Source organism: Meriones unguiculatus, chromosome 4, assembly GCF_030254825.1.
Source record: "Meriones unguiculatus strain TT.TT164.6M chromosome 4, Bangor_MerUng_6.1, whole genome shotgun sequence".
NCBI classification, from domain to species: Eukaryota; Metazoa; Chordata; class Mammalia; order Rodentia; family Muridae; genus Meriones; species Meriones unguiculatus.
Window position 1 is genome coordinate 49,351,134 of NC_083352.1, and position 12,261 is coordinate 49,363,394.

The window sequence follows — 12,261 nt, forward strand, 5'->3', positions numbered from 1 at the left end:
GACCTATGTATTAAGCAAACATGTAAACCAAAAGAGTAAGTGGTTATGACTAGCACACATTTTCTTGGAGACCTTTGCCAATTCAAATGTGATGCTTTGAGGTACAGCTAATTCTCATTAGCTACTTTTCATTTTAAATATTTTACTAAAATTACAATGAATTTTATTTGATGAAAAAAAGGGGAGGTCAATAAATACAATGAAAGCTGCCAAGGCTTATGACAAGCAGCCTATGGAAATATAATTTTTCAGTTGTGGTTGATGCAGTAAGTAGAATGCCCCTACACTGCTCACACAATGAGCGAATGCTGTCACTACTATTTTCCTCTATTCTACTGCCATTATCTCTCCTACTCCATTTAAAGAATTGGCATAATCCAGCTTAGAATACATAATAAACCAAGGTTTAGGCCTCTTAAGTACAGATAGCTTATTTTATATTCCTTGTATTGCCCTAGCGTAAACATTATACCTTCAACATACCAATCCAACAAAAGAGTGACATATCTGCCCTGTTCACGTCTTTTACCATTGAATTGTTCGTAATCCTTACCTCCTTGGGCAGTTTGTATTCACAACAGTGTCAGTGTGTGAACTCATCTAGAAAGAAAAAAGTAAGGAAGGACTGACTATTTTAGAACTTTTGGATTTGGGTTTGGATTTTTCTGTGATTATTTTGCACAGATTGAAAGATTTTTGGTTGATAAAAATATTGAATCTATTGAAGCAAAACCTCTCATCTAAGAAAGCATATATTTCTTCATCATAATTTTTGCTTATGATAATAGGGAAATATAAAACCACTCTAGCCATATTAGCATGTTGGCTGGTACATACACATAAGAATAACAGCAACTGGGCTCCATAAGTTACACACACACACACACACACACACACACACACACGTGTGTGTATGTATGTGAAACAGTAATAATATAACAACAACAATAATAGTACTAATTATAGAAGAAAAGGTCTGAAAGACAGACACAGAAAGAGTTGGAGAAGGCAGAAGGAAGGATGAAATTATGTAAATACTTTATTCATTATGAAATTATAAAAATTTTAAAAATAAATTAAAAAGTCTTGTTCATGAGTCTTCAAGGAAATGTGAAAGCCATAAGCTCATAATAAGAACAGGAGAATGGATTTTTAATTGATATTTTAATGAACTTCTGGAGAAGGGAATTAGACAAGCATTTCCTATGTAGCAGAAAGCAGGAACCCCTAGGTTAACACATTGAAAGAGTTGTTGGTCTTTCAGTCAAAATTCTGGAGTACAAGAAGAAAAGGAAAGCACAGATCTGATGACAGATCGCAACACAGAAGGAACCAGAGCAAGGGGCATGATGAGTTGAATAACTTCACTGGTAAGGTTCTAAGAAGAAAGCACAAAAAGAAAAATGAAAACATTGTTAGAGGATGAATGCAAAGTGTCTCTTACAGGCTCATGTGTAATCACTTGCTCCCCAGCTGGTGGTACCATTTGGGAGTTGGAAGAACAGCTAGAGCTAGTGTGTCACTGGATGAGAGGCTGGTTGTAGTAGGTATAGCCAGACCCTATTTCAGGCTTGATCTCATTCTGCTCCTTTAGGCAAGCTGAGGTTTTAGGAGTCAGAGTCACAAACATGGTGGCCTAAACACCACCATGTATTTCTTGTAGCAATGGAATATATCTCCTCAAACCATGAGCCAAAATGAATCCTTCCTTTCTTAAGCTTTTGTAGGTCTCAGCTACAAGAAAAATCACCATATAAATATGATATAAACACAGTCATGCTTTGTAAACAGGAATTAGAGCAGTATCAGAATACTATTTCTCCTTCCATAGTAATTATCACAAATAGCACCTATAGAAACCAAACAAAAGCTATAAGTCCACTACTAGAAATGTAAACAAGGAAGAGAACAGTTCAAATGTTCAATAGTTGGGGGGAGGGGATTTTTAAAAAAGTCAAGGTTCACCTTAATAAAAGGATTGTGGTGAAACAACCCAATTTAAGTTACTAATTAGCACAGACTTAATCAATGAAATATTCAGTTGTTGAGGATGTACACTTAAGGACCCCTGAAAGGGCTCAGCTGGCAAAGGCGCTTGCGGCCAGCTCTGCCTGTGTGAGTTTAATCCCCGGGATCCTCCTGGTAGAAGGAGAGAAGTGATTCTCACTCACTGTGTTCTAACCTCCACATGCATGCGAGAGGATGCACATGCGCAGACATGCACACACTCACAGTAAATACATATAATTGAATATTTCTAAAAGAATGTATAGCTAAGCAAAAACCTCTAAAGAAGATTATAACTTTAATGATTATAAAGCAAGCCAGTAATGGATATTAAAATCTTTAGACACAACATATGATGAAAACATATCCTCAAATATCAATAACACATATTACCGGAAGACCCATTGGTGAAATATTTATTTTTGGTAATTTTTATATTAATGAACTTGATAAGTCATTGAAATACACAAAAAAGAAATGAATTATGGATTATGCTTTTCTGTCAACAACAAAAAATAAGATTACATTTACAATAAGTTTCAGTTTTAATAACCACACAATCCATACAAATACAGATAGAAAAAAAATGTAAAAAAAAATTAAGATACGCCAAAATATAAATAAGCTCATTTGTGGATAAAATGTGCCCCTTGTACAGTATGTAAGTATATTATATATGTATGTATATGTATGTATATGCATAAAATCTTGTATAGTTGTATATGTATACTTGAATATATATACATTACATATGATATATATTATATACGCATTCTTATATAAAATATTTAGACAGGATGTAGTGATTCAGACAAACTCAATGTTTAAAATTTAAGAAGGCAATTCAGGACTCTATTTTTACCACAATCTATCTGGAACAAAACTGGCCATAGCCTAAAGGTATTGGTATTTTTTTAATAAGCAGTTTTTAACCCTTTTCCTAAAGAAGAAAAGGGGTTGGGGAGACATGGATGGCCTCTTAAACTTTCCTCCTTTGGCTTGTGAAAAGCATAACACTTTCATTTCCCATGAGTGAAGTACATTGTTGGAGCTATAAAGTATGAGGACATTATGCTGGAAGCAACTATTACTGCTGAATGACCAAGTGTACTTTAACACAGACTATAACTTCAGTGAAGATATATCCCATCAGTTTAAAAGTGAGAGACCGAAAAGTTTAAAGCCCCAGCCACCTTGTATACTATCTAACCACCACAGACGAAAGCTGGACCTCAACAACAACAGAAATAGCAAAAAGCCTACACATACATGGAAACTGAACAACTCACTACTCAATGACAGCTGGGTTGGGGAAGAATAAAGAAAGAAATTAAAGACTTCCTAGAATTCAATGAAAATGAAGGCACAACATATCCAAACTTATGGGACACAACGAAAGCATTGCTAAGGGGAAAGTTCATAGCACTAAGCGCCTTCAAGAAGAAATTTGAAACATCACATACAAGCAACTTAATAGCTCACCTGAAATCCCTAGAAAAAAAAGAAGCAGACACACCCAAGAGGAGTAGACCATTGGAAATAAACTCAGGGCTGGACTCAATCAATTAGAAACAAAGAAAACAATTCAAAGAATCAATGAAACCAAGCACTAATTCTTTGAGAAAATCAACAAGATAGACAAACCCTTAGCCAAACTAACTAAAAGGCAGAGAGAAACTGTTCAAATCAGCAAAATCAGAGACGAAAGGGGGACATAACAACAGACACAGAGGAAATCCAAACAATCATTAGGTCTTACTTCAAAAGCCTATATGCCACAAAATTTGAAAATCTAAAGGAAATGGACAATTTTCTTCATAGATTTCATTTACCAAAATTAAATCAAGATCAGGTAAATAGACTTAATAGTCCTATAATCCCCAAGGAAATAGAAGCAGTCATCAAAAGTCTCCCTTCCAAGAAAAGACCAGGGCCAGATGGTTTCAGTGCAGAATTCTACCAGACTTTCAGAGAAGTGCTAACTCCAATTGTCTTCAAACTATTCCACAAAATAGAAACAGAAGGAATATTACCAAACTTATTCTATGAAGCCACAGTCACTTGATACCTAAACCACACAAAGACCCAACAAAAAAAAAGAGAACTTCAGACCTATCTCTCTTATGAACATTGCTGCAAAAATACTCAATAAAATACTTGCAAACTGAATCCAAGAACACATAAAAGATAGCATCCATCATGACCAAGTAGGCTTCATCCCAGGCATGCTAGGGTGGTTCAACATACAGAAATCCATCAATGCAATCCACCACATAAACAAACTGAAGGAGAAAAACTACATGATCATCTCCTTAGATGCCGAAAAAGCATTTGACAAAGTCCAATACGCATTCATGTTTAAAGTCTTGGAGATACAAGGCACATACCTAAACATAGTAAAGGTAATATACAACAAGCATACAGCCTACATCAAACGCAATGGAGAGAAACTTAAATCAATCCCACTGAAATCAGGGCCAAGGCAAGGCTGCCCACCTTCTCCATATCTCTTCAACATAGTACTTGAAGTCCTAGCTAAAGCAATAAGACAACTAAAGGAGATCAAGGGGATACAAATGGGGAAGGAAGAGGTCAAAGTTTCACTATTCGCAGATGATATGATAGTATACATGAGTGACCCGAAAATTCAACCAGAGAACTCCTTCAGCTGATAAACACCTTCAATAAAGTGGCTGGATACAAAATTAACTCAAAAAAAAAAAATCAGAAGTCCTCCTGTATACCAAAGACAAAACGGCTGATAAAGAAATCAGGGGAACAACACCATTCATAATAGCCACTAATAACATAAAGTACCTTGGTGTGATTCTAACCAAGCAAGTGAAAGATCTGTTTGAAAAAACTTGAAATCTCTGAATAAAGAAATTGAAGGTGATATCAGAAGATGGAAAGATCTCCCGTGCTCATGGATTGGTAGGATTAATATAGTGAAATGGCCATCCTGCCAAAAGCAATCTACAGATTCAATGCAATTTCCATCAAAATACCAACACATTTTTTTACAGACCTTAAAAGAAAAATTCTCAACTTCATATGGAAAAACAAAAAACCCAGAATTTCCAAAATGATCCTGTACAACAACAGATCATCTGGCGGTATCTCTATCCGTGATTTAAAGCTGTACTACAGAGCAATAGTAATAAAAACTGCATGGTATTGGCATAGAAACAGAATGGTAGATCAATGGAACCAAAGAGAAGACCCAAAAATAAACCCACACCTCCGGATACTTGATTTTTGACAAAGAAGCCAAAACCATTCAGTGGAAAAAAGACAGCATCTTCAGCAAATGGTGGTCTAACTGGAGGTCTACATGCAGAAAAATGAAAATAGATCCATATTTATCTCCCTGCACAAAACTAAACTCCAAGTGGATCAAAGACCTAAACATAAAACCAGACACACTAAATCAGTTAGAAGATAAAGTGGGGAAGAGCCTAGAACTCATTGGCATAGGAGACAACTTCCTAAACAGAACACCAACAGCACAGGCTCTAAGAGCAACAATCAATAAATGGGACCTCATGAAAATGAAAAGCTTCTGTAAAGCAAAAGACACTGTCTTCAGAACAAAAGGAGAGCCTACAGACTGGGAAAGGATCTTCACCAACCCTATATCTGACAGAGGGCTAATATCCAGAATATATAAAGAACTAAAGAGGTTAAAAAGCAATAAATCAAGTAATCCACTTAAAAAATGGGGAACAGAGCTAAACAGAGAATTCTCTGTAGAGGAATATAGAATGGGAGAGAAACAGTTAAAGAAATGCTAAATGCCCTTAGCCATCAGGGAGATGCAAATCAAAACAACTAAGATTTCACCTTACACCTATCAGAGTGGCTAAGATCATAAAGTCAAGTGACAACACATACCAGAGAGGATGTGGAGTAAGAGGAATCCTCCTCCACTGCTGGTGGGAATGAAAATTTGTACAACCACTTTGGAAACCAATCTGGCACTTTCAGACAATTAGGAATAGTGCTTCCTCTACATCCCCCTATACCACTCCTAGGCATATATCCAAAATATGTTCAAGTATACAACAAGGACATTTGTTCAATCATGTTCATAGCAGCTTTATTTGCAATAGCCAGAACCTGGAAACAACCCAGATGTCCATCAATGGAGAAATGGATACAGAAATTGTGGTACTTTTACACAATAGACTACTACTCAGCAATTAAAAACAAGGAAATCAAGAAATTTGCAGGCAAATGGATGGAACTAGAAAAGATCATCCTGAGTGAGGTATCCCAGAAGCAGGAAGACACACATGGTATATATTCACTTATAAGTGGATACTAGACCTATAAGGATAAACATACTAAAATCTGTACACCTAAAGAAGCTAAACAAGAAGGAAGACCCAGGGTAAGAGGATCAGTCCTCACTTAGAATGATAAAGGGGAAAGACACTGGAAGAAGAAAACAAGAAAAAGGACAGGAGCCTACCATTGAGGTCCTCTGAAAGACTCTATCTAGCAGTGTATCAAAGGTGATGCTAAGACTCATAAACAAACCTTAAGCAGAGTGAAGGGAATCCTATGAAAGAAGGAGTTAGTAAGACCTGGAGAGTACAGGAGCTCCACAAGGAGAGCAACACAAACAAAATATGTGGGCTCAGAGGTGTTTTCTGAGACTGACACTCCAAGGTACATTCATGGATATAACCCAGAACCCCTGGTCAGATGTAGCCCATGGCAGCTCAGTATCAAAGTGGGTTCCCTAGTAAGGGGAAGAGGGACTGTTTCTGACATGAACTCAGTGCCTGGCTCTTTGACCACCCCCCGAGGGTAGCGCAGACTTGCCAGGACACAGAGGAGGACCCTGCAGCCAGTCCTGATGAGACTTGACAAGCTAGGGTTGGATGGAAGGAGAGGTGGACCTCCCCTATTGGTGGACTTGGAGAGGGGCATGGGAAGGTGGGATTGGGAGGAAATGAGGGAGGAGACTACAGTTGGGTTCAAAGTAAATAAAATGTAATTAGTGTAAAAAAATAATTAAAAATTATTATTAAAAAAAAGCCCCAGCCATGTAGGAAAAGAAACTAGCTTAATGCAATCTTTCCCCACCCACTAGTTATACTGTTACTAGGAAACTGGCCCACCCCCTTGGGAGAGACACCAGGTTATTAATGGTTTGGGGACTTTCCTATAGTCAATCAATTCAAAATGCAACATCCCTTTTGTGTTTTGACCAGCAGATGCTTGCCACGCAGGAATCCCCCTGCTTTGGGCATTCTGGGAAGGACTGGAATCTTTAAATCACCCAACTAACCTGAGCAAGGGGCTCTTGGCTCTCACCACTTTGGCAGTGGCGGTGTGAGTCCACACTGCAGCTTGTAATAAAGAGATCCTCAGGGGTTTGCAAGGGACTTGACTCCTGGTGGTGGGTATTTTGGGTTTCACAATTCGAGCATAACAAAAGCATGTGTCTCTTCCAGCTTTTCCAACTTAAAATCCACAAAACTGCATTAAAAGCCGAACTAACAGTCTTCTGACCCTTCTGATGAGTGACTCTTGTTCCATGTGCATTTGAGCATTCTTGCAGTTGAGCACTCTTACCTGTCATTTGCTTTAGTCTCATTCACCACCATAATAAAATGGAAAATGCCACTACTGTATACTTCCTAAATATAAATGTTAATGTATTACCATGCATCTTTTTATGTAACTGTATACTAAACTATTTAAATTCACATTGCTAAACAGTGTTAGGACCTTAAATATTAAGAGCAGTTGATGTCCTTCTATTTTCTGAGCTAGGTTCTCATTATATAAACCAGGCTGGCCTCAGGTCAATGTCTTCCCATCTTAGCTGCTAGAGCACTGGGATTGCAGGTGGAAACCTCCATTTCCTGCTAGCCATTGACACCTTTAAAATTTTTTTATTAGTCCTTTGTGAGCTTCACATTATGCACCCCAATCTCACTCCTTATCCTTTTGTATCCACCCTCCACCCTTGCAAACACCCCACACACAGAGAAAAAATATCTCATTGTGGAAACTGTACTGTCCGTGTGTCCCACAGTACACTCTTCTGTCCACACTTCTTTGCTTGCAAATGTTCATTTCAATGGCTTGTTGGTCTGGAACAAGGCCTCTGGCTTCTGCTATTCTATCAATACTGGAACCTTACTGGGCCCCCTCTGGGATATCCTGTGGTCCTGTGTCATGGAGAGCCTGTAGTTTTGGATCTGTGGGACCAGCCCCTTCATGCTTTCTAGATATTGGAGTGGACTAATTCCCAGATGTAGATGTGAGCCTGAGAGGTATATGAACTGGTCAGCCCACTAGCCCTCTATCATGGCCTTGGGGCTGGCTCACCAGGAGGCCAACCCTTCATGCAACCCCAAGTTACCTCTCTCCCCTGCAACCAGGACCAGCTCTACCCTGCTGTCCTGGGCGAGGCGCATGGCCCTACTCTCTTGAGTGTTGCAGCTGGTAAGGGGAATGGCCAGTTCTCCCTCTCCCTTGACCCTGGGGCCAGCTCCCTGGCTGCCATAGATGATAGGAATAAGGGAGGGAAGGGCACCTCTCCCTCATCTGTACCATCACCCAGCAGACAAGACACAGTTCACCTGCAACCCTCACACCGTGGGCCAGCTCTACTGTGCTGCCCAGATGAGGTGCAGGACCCACTCCTGAGTGCTGCAGCAAGTGAGGGGCAAGGACAGATTTCCTGCTGTCATGACCTCAGGGCCAGCTCTCTCACCTGCCATAGGTGGCAATAGGTGAGGCTGGGGGAGTGCATTGCTCCTTTGCCCATGTTGCTGCAGATCAGACAAGTCTCAAGGCCAGTTCTCCCACACCCAGACCCTTGGAGAGGCTCACACTTGTGCCTCCATCAAAGTCAGCTCTACTGTGAAGCCCAGGTGTAGAACCTGCTGTCCAATACAGCTGATGAGGATCAGGGACCGTCCTCCTGCTCTCCTGAATCCAGAGTCAGGTCTCCTGCCAGCCACAGGTGGTAAGAGGGAAGGGGTTAGGATGGAACCTTTCCCTCATCCACACTACCACATCAAAGACAAGTGGTAGGGCCAGCTCTCCCAGGTTGATATCCCTGGGCCAGCTCACCTGAGTTCCTGAAGTGTGACAGCCAGCTCTCTGGAGTACTGTAGCTGGCTAGGGGCAGGTTAGCGCTCTCTCTCTATTTTTTAATTTATTACAATTTATTCCCTTCGTATCCTATCTATAGCCCCCTCCTTTATCCCCTCCCAATCCCACTGTCCCTCCCTCTTTTCCTCCCATGGCCCTCCCCAGTCCAGTGATGGGGAGGTCCTCCTCCCCTTCTGTAGGGTCAGCTCTCTTAATCTCATGCCCCCAGTGACAGCTCTCCCAGGAAGTCAAGAGCCAGCTCTGCAGAGCCATCAGACATTAACATGTCCCAGGCATGGATGTCTTCCTGGCCTTTGGTGGTAACAGACAGAAGCTGCTCAGGCCACAGATCTGGACATGGCCCCCAGTGGCATCACTGGCTTCTCACATCAGGTTGCTCTTCACTACCCTCGAGTCTGCCGTACTGCCTCCTTCATTGTGCCTGCATCCTTCTGTTTCTCTTCTCTTCTGTTTCTTAAGATTTCTCCACATCTTACTTGCTCCTCTTAGTGGTACAGTGCCCGGGGTGTCTGAGGTCATCTCAGGAGTGGTCTCAGGAGTGCTATGCTCTAGTCATGTATTATGGCACAGGCCAGAGGTCATCTTAGGCATGGTCTGCCCCCCCCCCCCTTACCCAAAGGCCTGTGCAGTGCCCATCTGGTGGTCATCTCAGGCCTGTAGTCCCAGGAGAGGTTCTTCTGGTTGCTCCCTGTATTGGGGGGGCATCTGGGGCCTGTCTGGCATGGCACTGGTGGCTGTCTCAGGCTTGCTTTTTTCAGGGAATGCCAGGCTACTAATCATTCAGGTGTTCATTGGTCAGAACACTGAGTGTAGACCTCTCTCCTCTCTGCCATCTATTTTTAAAATTGTTTTCATTATGGTTATTATTATTAATTACAATTATTCACTTTATATTCCATCTGTAACCCCTTCCCTCATTGCCTCCTAGTCCCACCCTCCCTTACTCTTCCCCCTCTATGTCCCTACCCTCGTCCACTGATAGGGGAGATCGCCTCCCCTACTATCTGACCCTAGCCCATCAGGTCTCATCAAGACTGTCTGGATCTTCTATGGCCTGGTAAGGCCACCTTCCCAGGAGGAGGTGATCAAAATGCAGACAACTGAGTTTATGCTAGTGACTGCCCCTGCTCACCTTACTATGGAACTCACATGGAGACTGAGCTGCCCACGGGATACATCTGAGCGGGAAGTCTAGGTCCTAACCGTGCATGGTCCTCAGTTGATTCATCAGTCTCTATAGGACCCCTGGGCCAAGAGTTTCTGGCTCTGTAGGTTTCCTTGTGGAGTTCCTGTCCCTCCAGATCTTTCTATCTCCCCCTTCTTTCATAATTCCCTGTACTCTGCCCAAAGTTTGGCTATGAGTCTCAGTATCTGCTTTAACACCCGGCTGGGTAGTCTGTCAGAGGCCCTCTGTGGTAGGCTCCTGTCACGTTCCCTGTCTTCTACTTCCAATGTCTACCCTGTTTGCCCTTCTGAATGAGGATCAAGCCTCTTCACTAGGGTCCTTTTTGTTGTTTAGCTTCTTTAGGACCATAGATTTTTAATGTTTATCCTATATTATATGGCTAATACCAACTTATAAGTGAGTATATACCATGTGTGTCTTTCTGCTTCTGTGTTACCTCACTCAGGATGATCTTTTCTAGTTCCATCCATTTGCCTGCAAATTTCTTGATTTCCTTGTTTTTAATTGCTGAGTAGTACTCCATTGTGTAAATGTACCATAATTTATATATCTATTCTTCAGTTGAGGGACATCTAGGTTGTTTCCAACTATTATGAATAAAGCTGCTATGAAAATAGTTAAGCAAATATCCTTGATGTGTGGTTGAGGATCGTTGGGATATATGCCTAGTACAGCTGGATCTTAAGGTAGCACTATTCCTCATTTTCTGAGCTTACACTGGAAAAAGATCTTTACCAATCCTACATCTGACAGAGGGCTAAATATCCAGAATATATAAAGAACTCAATAGGTTAAAATCAACATACCAAGGAATCCAATTTAAAAAATGGGTTACAGCCCCAAACAGAGAATTCTCATCAGAGGAATAATGAACGGCAGAGAAACATGTAAGGAAATGCTCAACATCCTTAGTCATCCAGGAAATGCAAATCAAAACAACCCTGAGACTCCACCTTACACCCATCAGAATGACTAAAGATCAAAAACTCAAGTGACAACACATGCTGGAGAAAGGGGAACCCTCCTTCATTGCTGGTGGGAATGTAAACTTGTACAACCACTTTGGAAATCAATCTCGTGCTTTCTCTGCCACCTGTTGATGAAAGGACCATGCATGGAAATAACCTAAAACCCCTGCACAGATGTAGCCCATGGCAGCTCAGTATCAAAGTGGGTTCCCTACTAACCCACTTTGGGAACAGGGACTGTCTCAGTGGCGATCACCTCTCCCTGAGGGGGGAGCAGCCTTGCCACTCCACAGAGAAAGACAATGCAGACAGTCCTAATGAGACCTGGCTGGGGTCAGATGGAAGAGGAGGAGGGCCTCCCCTATCAGTGGACTTAGAGAGGGGCATGGGAGGAGATGAGGGACGGATACAGAAATTGTAGTACATTTACACAATGGAATACTACTCATCAATTAAAAACAAGGAAATCATGAAATTTGCAGGCAAATGGATAGAACTAGAAAAGATCATTCTGAGTGAGGTAACCCAGAAGCAGAAAGACGTACATGGTATATACTCACTTATAAGTGGGTATTAGCCATATAATATAGGATAGACATACTAAAATCTGTACACCTAAAGAAGCTAAACAAGACGGAGGACCCTGAGTAAGATGCTCAATCCTCATTCAGAAAGGTAAACAGGATAGATATCGGAAGAGGGAGAAATCAGGGAACATGACAGGAGCCTACCACAGAGGGCCTCTGAAAGACTCTATCCAGCAGGGTGTTAAAGCAGATACTGAGACTCATAGCCAAACTTTGGGCAGACTACAGGCAATCTTATGAAAGAAGGGGGAGACAGAAAGATAAAAAGACCTGGAAGGGACAGGAGCTCTACAAGGAGAGGAACAGAAGCAAAAAATTTGGGCCGAGGGGTCTTTCCTGAGACTAATACTCCAACCAAGGACCATTCATGGAG

At 41.3% G+C, this 12,261-nt stretch overlaps 1 protein-coding gene and 1 pseudogene across 5 annotated transcripts in view; both read right to left on the reverse strand.

The window, feature by feature from the left end:
* Positions 1-1,145: 1,145 nt before the first annotated feature.
* Cep44 (centrosomal protein 44) overlaps positions 1,146-12,261 on the reverse strand; it is a 38,012-nt gene continuing 26,896 nt past the window's right edge. For 3 of the 5 annotated variants that reach the window (XM_021653788.2, XM_060381798.1, XM_021653786.2), the window contains one exon: positions 1,146-1,378. In XM_021653788.2, coding sequence (XP_021509463.1) covers positions 1,261-1,378 — 118 coding nt within the window. In that variant the 3' untranslated portion in view covers positions 1,146-1,260. The remainder of the gene's footprint in view (positions 1,379-12,261) is intronic. The other 2 variants (XM_060381799.1, XM_060381797.1) reach the window with 1 other exon arrangement.
* On the reverse strand, positions 9,908-10,027 carry LOC132653875 (small nucleolar RNA SNORA17; annotated as a pseudogene).